This window comes from Protopterus annectens, chromosome 13.part0 (assembly GCF_019279795.1).
Source record: "Protopterus annectens isolate FY-2018-M chromosome 13.part0, PAN1.0, whole genome shotgun sequence".
NCBI lineage: Eukaryota > Metazoa > Chordata > Ceratodontiformes > Protopteridae > Protopterus > Protopterus annectens.
The window spans coordinates 336,157,762-336,172,999 of NC_056747.1; the positions used below are offsets into that span (position 1 = coordinate 336,157,762).

The window sequence follows — 15,238 nt, forward strand, 5'->3', positions numbered from 1 at the left end:
TTATTTTATACCTGACAAAACCAGAAAGAGACATTAGTGTTCTGGCATATTTTTGAGACAGTTTCACATTTTTTCGGGATACAAAATAAATGAAGCTAAAACAAAGGCAATAGCGCTAAGTTATGTACCCTCATATGAATTGGTTGATCGATATCCATATTTATGGGGACATGATAAAATTAAGTATTTAGGAGTATGGATTAAAAATGATTCTGTTGTGGCAGCTAAGGATATGTGGGAAGAGACTAAAAAGATAATACAAAAACTGAGAAAATGGAAGCTTTGTTATATGCATATGGATAGTAAGATGCAAGCAGTTAAAATGTTTTTAGTCCCATTAGTCTTTTACACAGGTCAGGCATATGTTTATCAACCAGAGGAGTAGTTGTGGATAGAAAATAATAGAGATATGATGGACTCTATCTGAGAGGAGAAGATAGAGTCGAGTGGGATAAGCTGATTGTTCAGTAGAACAGGGCGGGTTGGGATTACTTGATTTGAAGGGGTATTTCAGAGCTGCACAGTTAAGGCACCTTTACATAGCACAAGCAGAAAACTATAATTCAAACTGGAAAGGGATGATGATGTAACGGGGGGGACTCGAGAAACAAGGAAAGACTGGGATTTTGAATGTAGGCTTTTAAGGAGAGTAACAGTAATCATGTATAATATTATATCTATAAAGTAGCAGAAAGTATCCTAAGAAGTAAGCCAACACGGGAATGGAGAAAGGAGATTCTGCCGATAGGGATTACTGCAATTAGTGATATAGACAATAGGCAAGATTTTATTGGGGAAAACTGCAAAGGAAGCAAGGTATTGGGAAGAAGTAACTAGAGAAGGAAAGATGATAGGTTGGGAAAACACCAAGAATGTATTCAGACTGTATGTTAGAGATTGCTTTCCCTGTCCATGATTAATATCAGAGTATAGGCAGAGAGAAAGAAATAGGGGGTCCTAAATGAAAGACTAGTGGAATCTAAAACAGAAGCTGCTATTAAAAAAGGACTAATTAGTAGAGCATGTAAAATATTGCGTAATAGCTGTAAGAATCCGTCAGAGAAGGTTAGAAAGGATTGTGAAGAGAGATTGAATAAGCAATTCTTAAAGAAACAATGGAAGGATAAATGTATGTCTCACAAATATGCAACAAAATCTAGAAGATTTAGGGTTTTTGCTTGGAAATGTTTACATAGATATTTTTATCCCCCAAGTGGATTCTAGAAAAAATTTCCTCTGGTAGACAGCAAATGTTGGAGGTGTGACTAGGAAGAAAGAGTTAATTGGGAACACTTTCTGGGAGTGAGGCGAGTTGGTGGACTTTTAGGATTTCGTACGGGGATGCATTGTTGAAGTTGCTGGTTGGGCAGATTGGTGTGATGAGGGAGATGATATTTCTGCGGTATGATAACTCGGAATTGCCTAGACATGGTAAAGCCTTGCTGTGTATAGTTATGGTGTCTACCAAAAAAAGGAATTACTGGAAAATGGAAATCAAAATCTAAACCAAATGTGCTGGAATTAATGAATATAGTAACAGAGATAAAAACAACTGGAACTGAGATCTTTAGAAAAGGGTAGGCGCAAACTACTTAGGAAAAAATGGGAATTGTAGGAACAGTACATACAAGGTAAGAATGGGGCCTAAAAGGCAGCAGGACGTAAGTGAGCTATGTAATGTTTGAGTGAGAAAGATTGAGTGGATTATAAGTGAAGTATAATGTTTGTAACTGGGAGTATGTCATTATGGTTTGTGATGTAAAATGCTTACAACTAGGATTGTGTCAGTGTGTTTTGTTTTCATTTATATAAATGTATGATTGCCTGTGTCATAACGGATGATTTAATAAATGTTTGTTTAAAAAAAAAAAAAGGGCACGAATTGAATAATTTATGTAATGCTGCTTTAAGTTATGTGATATATAGCAATATACATGAAGTATATTGTTTAACTGCAGGTGTGGTGCTGCGGTAGCGCTGTCGCCTGACAGTAAGACGTTGTCCCGTTTGATTCTCAGCTAGAGCGTCTTCTGTCTGGAGATGTGCGTGAATGGGCGTACCTTCGTTGAAGGTTGTGCGTCAGGGCAGGCAACTTGGCACGTAAAAATCTACTGCCAATAATTAGCGGACCGGAGTTCCGCTGTGGCAACCCCTAACCGGGAAAAGCCGAAAGACACAACAACATGAAGTATATTGTTTGTAAATGTGAACTTGTTAATACAGTTTGATTATTTTTATATAAATGTTAATTTGTCTATGTCAAGAACAAGCTTAATTCTACTGCATCGATAGCAAGATAGCCTATCAAATGTAGCTTGGATGCTGATGCTTCTTCCAGAAGAACAGCAGCTGGCTCTGCTCTCAAAAGGTGTTCCTGGTTACTGTTACAGTCCATGCCTGATTGTGTTAAAACTAAACTTTTGGATGCCTCCCTACAGGTTGGTAATCTGTTTGGAATAAAGCACAACAAAGAGCCACTATGGCATTTGGTGACGTCCTAACATCATATTATCAAAGAACCATTGAGCAAAATATTCAGGAGGCCAAATGAACATGTGAGAATATGAAGCAATATGAGGGAAGCCCACCTTTTGCTGAGAACATGGGAAAACTGTCCAGGGATCTTCCCAGTTTTGAGAATGTAATCAAAGAATGGAAGTTACGTAAATTCCATAGAGATATGGATGACTATGAGAGGGGCAGGCCATTTGATTCACAGAGGGGTGTTAGATTTAAAGATAGTAATACAAGTAAGCCCAACATTAGGAAGAAAAGGCCTTGTTCCATATTTAAGAAGTCTACACAAGGTTTCAGTACCTCAGGGGAAGAATCTTCTATGACTGACACAGAGGGTACATATGTCAGTGAATACCCAGACCCCTAGAAAGTATGGACCCAGGCTTGCCTTTAGGGGTATAAGACATAGGGGGGGGGGCAAACACAAAGGTCGTAACTTTAGAGAATTTGTTACAATCGATAATGAAGTAGAAACCAACACTTATAACATACATAACATCTCTAAGTATGTTTTATCAAAAGATGAACAGTCCTTACTTAATAAAGGTTTGGGATTTGTACCTAGTTTTTTGTGGAAGAAAATGTTCTTGTGTCAGACTTGATTGCTTTTTGTAGAAAATTGAACTTAAAATTGTTTTTTGGTACCACAGAGACTTCTTCCAGTTCTTCTGAATTTCGTTTTCACAAATCAAAATGTATGCCACCCGATGAACAGGCATGTAGCAATTTTTCAGGAGGCGGTTTTGACGGATCTACATTTTAACTACAATTTATCTCAAATGTTTAGACATAATCTTTCAAAGGGGGAACAACAGGCTCTTAAGGATTTATATGCCAACACTGATATAATTATACTTCCGGCAGATAAAGGTGGGGCTGTGGTAATTATGGATGCCAGTTATTACTGGAATGAGGGAAATGGACAATTGTCCAACCCTCAACACTATAGGAAGATGCCAACTGACCCCACACCAAAATTTAAAAAGGAAATTGATTCATTTTTAGAACTATCAGTGGAGGAGGGTATTATCAGTGTACAGTTTAAGGAACAGCTCATGGTCAAGGATCCGGGTCAACAGTACCTTTATCTTTTGCCGAAAATTCACAAAAATTTGTCAGCCTCTGGGTAGGCCCATTGTTTCAGGGAGAGAGTCCTTAACTGAACCCATCTCTGCATTTTTGACTCAATATTTACATTCTTCACTACCATATGTTAGGGCGAGAATAAAGGCTACTACAGAATTCTTACAAATTATTTCAGACTCTCAATTGGAACCCCACTGGCTCATGTGCACGCTGGATGTTAAATCCCTTTACACCAGTATTCCTCACTGGGCAGAATTACAAGCTTTGGATTATTGGCTGAACAAAGCCAATTTGTACCCGCCGGGTTTTAATACCCTTATTACTTGTTTGACAGAATACATTTTAACAAAAAATGTCTTTTATTTCAAGGGAGAATGTTATTGGCAACAAAAGGAAACAGCTATGGGGGCTTTATTTGCCCCCATATATGCGGACCTCTTTATGGGGGTATATTGAAGATTATTATTATTATTTATGATGAAATGCATAATATTTTCTTTTCTGAAATAGACATATGGAGGCGTTTTTTGGATGATTGTTGGCTTGTATGGCGTGGGGGTGTTGACCATCTTTTGGAGTTTCTGGAATACATCAATGGAAACAAGTGGGGGATTGAATTTACTGTTACTTATGAGATCAAGGAGATTATTTTTTTGGATGTCAAGATTTTGCGACAACCAGATGACACATCGAGTAGTTCAGTCTATAGAAAAATGCCCACAGTATAACAATTTACTATATGCAACTAGTCTTCACCCCAGGCATACAATCAATTGTTTGTTTGTGTCTTTTGGCTTTTCCCGCTTAGGGGTCGCCACAGCGGAACTCCGGTCCGCTAATGATTGGTAGTTGATTTTTACGTGCTGAGTTACCAGCCGTGACGCACAACCTTCAACGAAGGTACGCCCATTCACGCATGTCTCCACGCAGAAGATGCTCTAGCTGAGAATCGAACCGGACAGCGTCTTACTGTGAGACAACAACGCTACCGCAGCACCACATAATATTCCAAAATCCCAGTTTTTAAGAATTAGAAGAATATGTTGTACAGACAGTGATTTTTTTGGAGGCCAAGCAGGATCTTACGGGTAGATTCCTAATGAGGGGTCATAGGGCACCAGATGTACATCGAGCCAGTGAATGGGCTACTAATTGTAATAGATTGAATTTACTGGAGTACAAAAGAATAAGAACAAAGGGGTGAATCACAGACCATGAGGCTAGTTACTACATTTGGCAATAATATGTATTTGTTACAAAATACAGTTAATGAATATTGGAATATCCTTAAAGCTAATGAAGAATTGAGTCCTTATCTGCCGACTAGATGCCTATTTTCTTTCAGGAGGGGCAAAACTTTAACTTCTTATTTTGCTCATTATAAAAGGACCCCTCAGCGCTATCTACATACTAACCAACGTACCATTATGGGGGACAAGCTTGTGGGTTCCCCATCCCTGTAGACATTGCAGCTTTTGTAGATATGTGTTCAAAACCACAGTTTTTAGTAGTAAGAATACTGGTCAATTATTTGATATTCACTTTTTTGGCAATTGCAGTTCCGACTGGTTAGTGTATTTGGCTATGTGTCAATGCTCTGCTTTCTATGTGGGGCAAACTTCGAGACAGCTGAGGTGTCGCATTTCAGAACATTTTGGTGAAGTACGATACAAGAAGCTAACTAATGCACTATACAGACATTGTCAATTCCACAAAACAGCTAGTTTTATCTTTATTATTGATCGGGCTAAGGGCAATAGACTATCTAAACAAGGTTGGCATTCCATACTAACTAGCAAGGAAAGGAAATGGATTATTAAATTAGGAGCTTTATTTCATCCAGGGATCAGTGATAAGTTATAAAAAAGTTTATTTATAAATATTTCAGAATAACATTTAGTTTAATTTTATATATATATATATATATATATATATATATATATATATATATATATATATATATACATATTTGTTATACACATGATATATATACTCCTTATAATGTTTGATTCTGCACTTAAATATTGAAATGAAAAAATTAGGGAAGTGATGTCATAATTGGTGATTCTGATGATATATAAAGCAGTTTTGGGTACTGAATATTCATCACTGAAGAAGGCTTTTTGCTGAAACCGGTCTGTGTATGTGTATTTGGAAGATGGATTAAACACGTTTTCATTATGAAGTCCCTTGGTGCTGGCTTTTTTTTGTTTTACTTGTTGAAGTTATGTGGTTGCCTTCCACCAGTCATATCTTCTAGCTACATTTTTAGGGTGATGATCTGTTTGGACCAGCCTCGGCTGAAATTTTCCAAAAACTGAAATCCTACATTATCTTCATCCTTTTTTGCAAACAACATTTTCTCTTACACATTCCAAAATTCCAGAGGAGCTATTCCTCTAAACATGGTTGCACTGTTTTTTAATTATTATTATTGTTATTATCATTATTATTATTATTATTTATAAATGTGGTCTCTTTTACCTTAAAGGTCAAAGATCCCAGCAAAATGGGTAAAGAACTTTTCTAAGAGAAAGTGGAAGAAGAAAGCAAAGTCATACTTCAGGGGGTCAGGGGAGAGACTGATGATGAAAGCTCCAGCTTATGACTACCTTCTCCCATGTTCCCTCCTGTGCTAATCCTCCATCCACCCTTTCTTGAAAATTTTGTTGTGCCTTCCCATTTGGAGAATAGTAATGTCCCAAACTTAGGTACTGAACATCATTAAAAATGGGTGCAGACGTGCATGGAATTCCCCTTTGACTCTAGCAGGTATCCTTCTAGTGTTTTCAATCCCACACCTGTTTTTCCCATCTTAAGAGTTATTCCATCAGAGAATCTTAGACTTTCCTGTTGCTCATTAAAAATATGTTCCATTTATTCAGTACTGTTCCTAGTACCAAGAAAAGAAGACACATTGAGACAGGTTTTAGATTTACTAACACGACGCATTACTTCTGAAAATATCAAAAATTCAGACTGCTGTCAGTTTTCAGGAGTAGCAGGAGTGTGAGGTTTAAGGGAAGGCAAGAATTCAGCAGTTTATGTAATATTGAACTGAACAAGGAAAAGATATGTATAATGTATGTAAATGGAAAAATGTTAACGTGGTTTGTTTTTGTTTCTGTTAATATACATTTGCCCATGTATTAAGTGATAATTTGATAAAGGTGTTAAAAAAATTCAAGGTGCTGTCTCTTCAAAGCATTCTTCCTATGATTTTCTTACAGGCTTATTTGGTTACCTTGGATCTGACAGACTCCTACCTTCACATTCCTATCCTTCATAATCACAGAAAGTTTTAATGATTATGTGCTTGTGAATATTTTCAGTTTTCTGCTTAAACCTTCAGTCTTTCTACAGCTCCAAGAATTTTTGCAAAATACGTAGCATTCAGCAGGCTCTAAGGTATCCACATCTACCCTTATTTAGACAATTTTATGATCCCTACTAATTCAGTTCAAAAACATTACAGGGTTTACAATTCGTAGTCAGTCCTCATCTGCACCTGGGTTTCACGTTAAATTTGAAGAAATCTACCGTTCATTCTTGTCAACCTGCATGGTGGCCCTCCCTTCCTGTGGAAAAATTCCACTTTTTTGACTTCTTACTTTGTAGTCATTTCAAATATGGAAATTACCTCTGCCATAGAGATTGAGAGTCTTTGGTTACATGGCATCAGTAGTACAGGTTATTCCCTTTGACAGACTCCATATAAGGAAAATTCAGTGGTACATCAGATCGATCTGGGTACAACATTACCATCCTCTGTCCTTCCCAATTCATCTGTGGTCTTCTGCGAAGAAATAAAATCTAATGCTGGATAAACTTAAATAACACTTAATCCAGGTTCTCCTTCCTGGTTGCTTTTGTCCTCCAGAAGCTCGCAAGAGATGCTATGGGTCTGGCTTGGAAAGCATTTTTAGTGGATAGGAATATTCAAGTGGTCTGGTCAAAACAAGGTAGGCACAAACCAAACTCATAAATGATATTAAATTCCCGATCTTTACTTTACAGACTCTCCAGCACTTCTTGTCCCCAGGAACATTACTAGTCCTACTGGATAATGCCACATTTGTGGCATATTAGACAAGGCGGAAGAAAGTCTTACTATCTGTGCAGTCTGGCCATGATGGTTTTTATTTTTTATTTTTATTTTTTTTTTTTATATTTTTAAAATAAGAAACATCTTTATTAAATTATCACATATGATACAGGCAGTCATACAGTTACATAAATGAAAACAAACTATCGACATAATTTAGTTGCAAACATTTTGCATTGCAAACCATATTGTCATAATTGTAGCTGCAAACATTATACATCACTTATAATCTATACAGTCATTGTCAGACATTATATATTTCATTCAGATCCCATCTTCTTTTAATCCTCTTTCCTCCTCTGCATATAGTGTTCACAGAATTCCCATGTTTCCTATGTAATTTGCTCCTACCCTTTTCTAAAGATCCCAATTTTATATCTGTTACTATATTCACCACTTCTAGTAAAGTTAGTTTAGACTGATTTCCATTTTCTAGTAATTGCTATTTTGGCAGCTACCATAATTGGACCCAGCAAGGCTTTACTATGTTTAGGCAATTCTGATTCTGTATCCTAGCTCAAAAAAATATTTCCTTGGTTACACCAGTTTGCTCACAGAGTATCTCTGACAGAGCAGTCTGCAGAGTATCTTTAGTCTGCCAACTAATTACACTTCCTGAAAGTGTTCCCATTTCCTATTTCTTCCCAATCACACCTCCACATTTTGCTGCCTGCTTGAGGGAAAATTCTTCGGAGTCTACTTGAGGTGTAAAAATGTCTATGTAAGTAGTTCCAAGCAAAAATTCTAAATCTTCTAGACCTTTTTGCATATGTGGGAGACATGCATGCATTCTCTCTCTTGTTTCTTTGTGAATTACTAAGCAGTCTCTTCCCGATCTTTTCTAACCTTATCCTGATTGATTCTTATAGTTATCCTGCAGTATTTTGCTTGCCATGATAGCTTCTTTGATTTGTTATTCACAACAGTCTTTTCCCCCAAGCAGCCTACATTCCATCGGAGAGGAATTTCCGGGCCAGAATATGCAAGTCAATCCAAAGTAAACCTTCATGGTTGAAGCATGAGCAAAGAGGAGTCCGTTCAAGTGCCCATTAGTCAGTAACTCCCAAGTTAGATCTCTCTGCCTCAACTCTGAACAGATGTCTCAGTCTGTTTTGCTTCAGAGTTCCATACTAGGGAAGTAATGAGAACAGATGTCATATCAGTATGTTGGAAAAGGAAGATCCTTTATGCTTTCCTTCACTTTCTGTTCCTTCCAAAAGCTCCTTCTCAAGATTCAGAAAGACTGTCCAAAATGCTACTGGTGACCCCCTTTTAGCCAGACAATATTGATTCTACCATTTTCTTTCCCCTCTAGTTGGGGGCAATCACCAACTTATCCTACAGGATGCACTTAACTCGTACAACGAAAGATATCTCTCATTCATCTAAATCTAAAAACTTGGAATTTGACTGTTTGTATGACAGGTTTTATTACTTGCAGGAATCTTTACCTTGAAGGCATGCTGCAGGTAATAAAGGAGGCAAGGAAACTCACTAGAAGAAAATCTTAATTTTGCAGTTTGGAAAATAAAGTCTGCATTTCAACAGAGGACAAGACTTTTATCTTTTGGGTACTCCTATTATCAGTGAATGTTTGTGTGAGATGATCCACTCATTGCTAGCATATACCTCTGTCAAGGGACATTTGCCAGCCATTTCAATGTGCTTTACCTATGGATCTGCTTTCTTCATATTATGAAATCAGGCAATCTTTACAAGGTGTACTTACTGTCAGGGCACCCCCCCCCTACTCCCCAAAATCTATCCATCCTCCTAAAGACCTGAACTTTTTCCCGAAAAAAAATACACTTCCATCTTTGGAACCAGCCTCTTCTGCTTTTGTAAAGTTTAGTACCTAGAAAACAGTCCTGTTAGTGGCACTAACATCTGCAAAATTGCCAGTTTTACAGGCTCTTACATGCTGTCCGTATTTGTTTCATACTAGCAGGGTAACCTTTCAGATTAATTCATTTTTTTGTGCCTTAGGTGGTCACTGAAATGTCCCCAAATCAGTTTATTCATTTTCTTACATGTTTTCCTAATCCTGAAAATGGGTGAAAAATAATTCTTTATTTTCTGCATGTTGACTGATAGCTGAGATTATATTTGGACATACAATTTTCAGATTTTGTAGTGGATTTTCTGTTTTCTATGATAGTATAAAGGTGGTCTTTACAATTTTAAAACAGACCATCTCCAGGTGGATTTCTCTTCCTACAACTTTTTTGTTACTCTCTTCATGGAAAATCTCTCCAAGTTCAGTCAGAGTTCTCTCTACTCAAGCAGTTTCCTCTTCTAGCACAGTAGCTTTTGGTATAGAAGGCCCAGGTACCCATGCCATCTAATGAAAAGATTTGGAAGTTCCCCATTACCCTGGCCAAATTTTACCTAGTAGTGTAAATACCATCTCAAATCCCCCCTGAAAAAAGGCCACTGGCCTAGTGGGACTAACCCAGTCAACAAATAATGGACAAGTAAATAAACAAATTAAATAAGAGCTTTTTTCAAGGGTAAAAAAGAGCCCTGTCTCTAGTGAGTCCCTTTGGGTCTGTGCTGGGTCCATTCCTTTTTTTGCACGTACTTAGAAGTCGAGGCTGGTGTCAGGGGCCTTTTGGATGAACAAGTTGTGAGATTATTGCAAACCAGGAACAGTCGTAGAATCCCCCCCAAGACACTAACATCGTACAGTAAGAACTAACACTGATAAATGACTGATGCCAGAGCCAAGGCTTTAAACTCAATGCCAAGAAATGTCTAATGGTACCCTTTGTGAAGTCTACCACCCTAGGAAATTACCTCGTTGATGGCACACCTGTAATAGTAGAACCAATTGTCAGGAATTTGCATATGCATGTGGATAGTAAACTGGATTTCGACCAACATGTGTCCAAGATAGTAAGCAAATCATTCTGTGTTGCTCTTAAGCAAGGGTGCGCCTGGATCCAAGGCATTGTTCCACTGTATTCAGCCCTCCTCAGGCCCATCACGCCCCTTTGGTATATACGTAACCAGGCACATGCAATAACTGGAACTTCCACAGTGGTTCCTCACAAAAAAAATACCGAATGTAAAAATAATGTCCTGTGCAGCTTGTCTGAAACCCTTATCTCTGTACTTTGTTTCCTACGAAGTGTTGAGAAATTATCTATTCCCAGCATTCTTGGATCCCACTCTGATGGACCTTTTGCATATTGCAAAATGAATAGCATCAGAATTACTCAAACTTTGCTTGCAGCATAAGTAGGACATGTTGGAGAGTTAGGTACATGAATCTGAGAATTCCCTTCTCTGGAACAGGCATCCCATCTATGTGAAGCAGAATTCTTCCCCAACACTATTTAAGAGAAACCTGGGCTAGTTGGTGGGAAATCAGAAATGTAACTCATGTCTGGCACCTATTTCTCTAATTGACAGAGGCAGCCTGGAAATCTTGCTGTAGCTTACATATGCTCCTTAAAATAATCTCTTAAGCCACATAACCTTGCAGGATACAGTTGAGATGCTTGGCTAAGCTTATAAAGGCTGCAGCAGTCGTTAGCATAGAATATACCTATAAACCTGTAAACCTATTTAACAGGTTAGAAAAGATTGGGAAGAAAGACTGGAAATGCACTTTACCAAGGAACAATGGGAAGACATATGTATGGCTCCTAAGTATGTAACAAAGTCAAGAAAGTTTAGTATTTTTGCATGGAAATATTTGCATATAGATATTTTTCACCCCAAGCAAGACTTCAGCGTACATTTCTTTAGGTAGATAGCAAGTGCTGTAGGTGTGATGGGAAAGAGAGAGGTAAGTGGGAAGTTCATTACAATTGTTTAGATTTTGAATTACTGAATATTATAAAGGAAATAAAAGAATTAGAGGTGGGATCTTTAGTAAAAGGAAAGGGCAAATTACATAGAAACTGAATCTGTGGGAACAGTACATTCAAAATGCTCAAGAGGAAGATTGATGTTTAAAGGAATGTGGAAATTGAGCAGTGTATATAATGTTGCAGTGAATGATTTGTTAAAAAGGATATATGTGTATACAGTGTGAAAAATGTCACTGTGGTTTGTTTTCTTTTCTATTAATGCACGTTTACCTGCTTTACTGTTTTAAGTGTGATTTAGTTATGCTCATAAAAAAAAAGATCCAAGTTGACAGACATTTTATATGTACCTAAAGGAGCAAAGTAAGATACTTTCCGTCATCCTGTTTGGTAATTTGCAGTCTTTCCTATGATGACCATGGCATTTGTGTTATGAAAGTGGGCTTATCACATTTTTCTTCATATTTTCTATGTTTAGAGTCATGAGTTATTTTCACAGTTCAATTTTGTTTTTCTGGCTTTTATTTTAAAGGATTGTTGTGGTAGTGCAGTCTAGGTTGCCAGAGCTATTTAAATTGTGGCTAATGGCTATGCTTAAGTACACACTGAGGAAGAAGTAGATACATGCGTAAAGCATTGTATAAGACAGCTTTTGAAGACTTCTCTGGTTGGCACTGTGACTTCTGTACTTTTATTAACTTATGTAAAAAGGCAGCGACTTTTTTTCATTAAGCAGGGATTTTGTGCCGTTCACTGTCTTTACATCCTCTGAAGATTTATTTTTTTTTTTTTTGAGCTCATCTTCCTTGTTTATGTCCTGGGCTCTTAATGTTATACATTCATATTTCCCTTCTCTTGAGAGTCCTTGATGGTCAAAAAGTGTGAACATGTTTTGAAGTCCAGAATAAAACTACATCCTTTGCAATAAAGAGTTCTGTACCAACAAATCCTATATTGTTTGGATTTCAGCACTGTGAAGCCCTAAGGCAAATGAAATGCAGTCTACTTTTTGGACATAATTTTTCTCTGTCTTTTGTTGGTAGCTGCTGCCCCTAACTCCCACTGCTAATTTTTCTAGTCTCCGCTGTCTTTGGAATTTTTTCCCACTGTAATGTTCAGCGTGCCCTTCCAACCCGTCAAGTATTCACTCAGATGGCCCCTAATATGGCTGTGCGCAGTGTGCCAGAGACTGTAATTTGTGTTGTGCACATTAGGTTGCGGAGTCATTTACCAGTGGCTATTCATCAGTGTTAATTGGTGGGCTAGAAGCTGTGGTGGGTGGGTATATGTGCATGTGTGTTTGAGAACCTAAAAGGGAGGATTGCAATCCTGCTATAAGGGCTTCTTGGATGGCATCATGGGAGATATAAATTAAGCTAAACTATTGAACAAGCTCTTTCTGTGAGACCTATAATCACAAATCCTACAGCTATGAAAAGTAAAGAATCTCTACAAGGAGACCTGGTTTCCTTGCTACATATGCAGTCAGTGCTGAAATAACTGTATCTTGGGATGTGGGAATTACTCAGAAGTATTGCAGTTTCAGACTTGGTGTATGTGTTAATTTTTGCAGAATTAGTCTTGGTGCTCCTGAGTACAGTTTCAGTCCCCACTTTGGACATGAGCCGTAGTAAATGTTCACTGTTCTGCAATTGTAAAGTTAGACACTTTAGATGAAGATACAGAAATGACATCTTATAGTTGTTCAAGAGCCTTATTTATTGAAGACTTTCACCCTTCATCATGTGCATGTTTTGAGGGTCCAATGTGTGTACATTGGCTTAACTTTAACTTTCCCAGTTAACAAATGTTAAATAAAAATAAATAAATAATAAAGTAAAAACCTTGGAATTTGTTATACTTTACTAACACGTGACAAGAAAAGTGAGTTCTAAGACTGTTGTGTAACCCTTACTTTATATCCTTTTAGACGCCGTTTCAGCCATCTGGATTGGACACAAGTAGAACAACACGACATCATGGACTTGTGGACAGAGTATATCGAGATCGAAGCAGACTTGGATCACCTCATAGACGTCCATTATCTGTAGACAAACATGGACGACAAATATCCTTTATCTGCTAAAATGAAAACTTATAAAGTATTTTGGGGGTGTTAAAACAGTAATTTTAAACACGTAGGTGGACTTCCTGCTACTGCATTTTTTTTTTTTTTTTTTTTTTTTTTTTAACCATTCACAGATTACTTTTGCAGCTCTGTATTGGAGTTGATTAGATCTTGACTGTTACAGAAGTAGTTTGATTCAAACCCAGCTGTTTAAATACCCATGGCTTACATGTGGAGAGGAAGTATATGGGTGAATATGAATTGGAATACCTCTGAAGAAGTTGTCCTTGTGATAGCCCATCAAACTGATCCAGATCCATCATTGTTGTGCAGTTTAGTGTGTTACCAGTTCAAGATAAATTATAAATATTATTTTTTTTTAAAGCTAATACATGACCTTCATTCATTGTTGTACATTTATTTAGTATGTTACAATACCCGAGTTGTAAATATTAAATATGTCTGATTTTACTGGGTATGTAAATGTTTTTCCATCTTACAGTGCCCTGTTCTAATGGGGTGTAATCTTATTGGTATGAGCATAAGAAGGTGGATTTGAGTGGAGCGTATCTGCATGGGAAGTAAACTTGTATTAAAAGGTGATGTTTGGACTGGTGTAGCTTTTTTAAAAGGAGAGTAGAAGAAGAACTGAAAGGATTATGGAAGAATTAGGAACAGGAGGCAGCTGTCTCCTTAGTTTTTAAACATTTGTCTGGTGTTCTGGCAAGTGCTTTGGCATCTGTGTTTAGCAGCTTACAGAGTTAGGGAGAAGTTATTAGACAAGTGGAAAAGAGGTAATAGTAATGTCACTGAGGGCACCAAAGCAGTCTGTGGAGTTACAGACCTGTTAATTTTAGCTTTTCTGTATTGCTTTTGTTCTGTGTCTGCTGACGTTCAAGCTTCCTGTCACACAGACACAACCCTGTATGAGGATGAAGTCACCGGCCAGCATCTCAGCAATGAGAGCATTTTTTTTTTGTTTTGTTTTGTCCTAACCCCACTTGTGGTGGTGTCCCCTGCAGTGATGAGAGTATTGACACCTATGCCCTCATGTTTGCACATATGTGCTCCTCCCCATGCGCTAGCAAGAGCTACCATAATTTGCTTGTGCATTTATCCTCATAACATTCCTAGCGCCTTCACTCTGCATCTTGATGGGCCTCTACTTATCAGCTGATTCCCTGCCCGTTAGTGGTATAAGCCAGATGGGAACTAATATCCCTCCTGTAGCGTAGGCATGCCCTTTCATCCTCTTTCCACTGTCAGGTTTCCTCGTGCCATAGGCGGTTATACTTAATTTTGGGAAGATTATGGAAAAGATTTTAAGAGGGAGAGGTTGGCTGGGGGAAATGGACTTCGGAGGTAGAGAGCATGGATATGACAAAGAAGCTATGTCACACAGTTGTGACTCAGTCCAGTGATTGGCTGCTGAATGGAATCATGATTGTGATAGATGATGCTCATCATATTGACCACTGCTGCAGTAGACTTAGCTACATGGATTATATTGTGCCAAGGATATAACAGCCATCTAGCATCCAAAGCTTCAGGTCACCTTTTATGCACCCAGACTGTCAAGCAGCTCAAGCTGAGCTAACACAAATTTGGGTGCAAAGCCCTTCAGAGCTTTACTGTCACTGGAAAGTA

The 15,238-nt window shown here is 37.8% G+C and overlaps 1 protein-coding gene across 1 annotated transcript in view; it reads left to right on the plus strand.

Moving 5' to 3' along the window:
• Positions 1 to 15,238, plus strand: part of CRTC1 (CREB regulated transcription coactivator 1) — a 1,948,027-nt gene that overhangs the window by 269,417 nt on the left and 1,663,372 nt on the right. Inside the window, exon 3 of the mRNA XM_044053956.1 lies at positions 13,454 to 13,591. Within this exon, the coding sequence (XP_043909891.1) occupies positions 13,454 to 13,591 (138 nt within the window). The remainder of the gene's footprint in view (positions 1 to 13,453; positions 13,592 to 15,238) is intronic.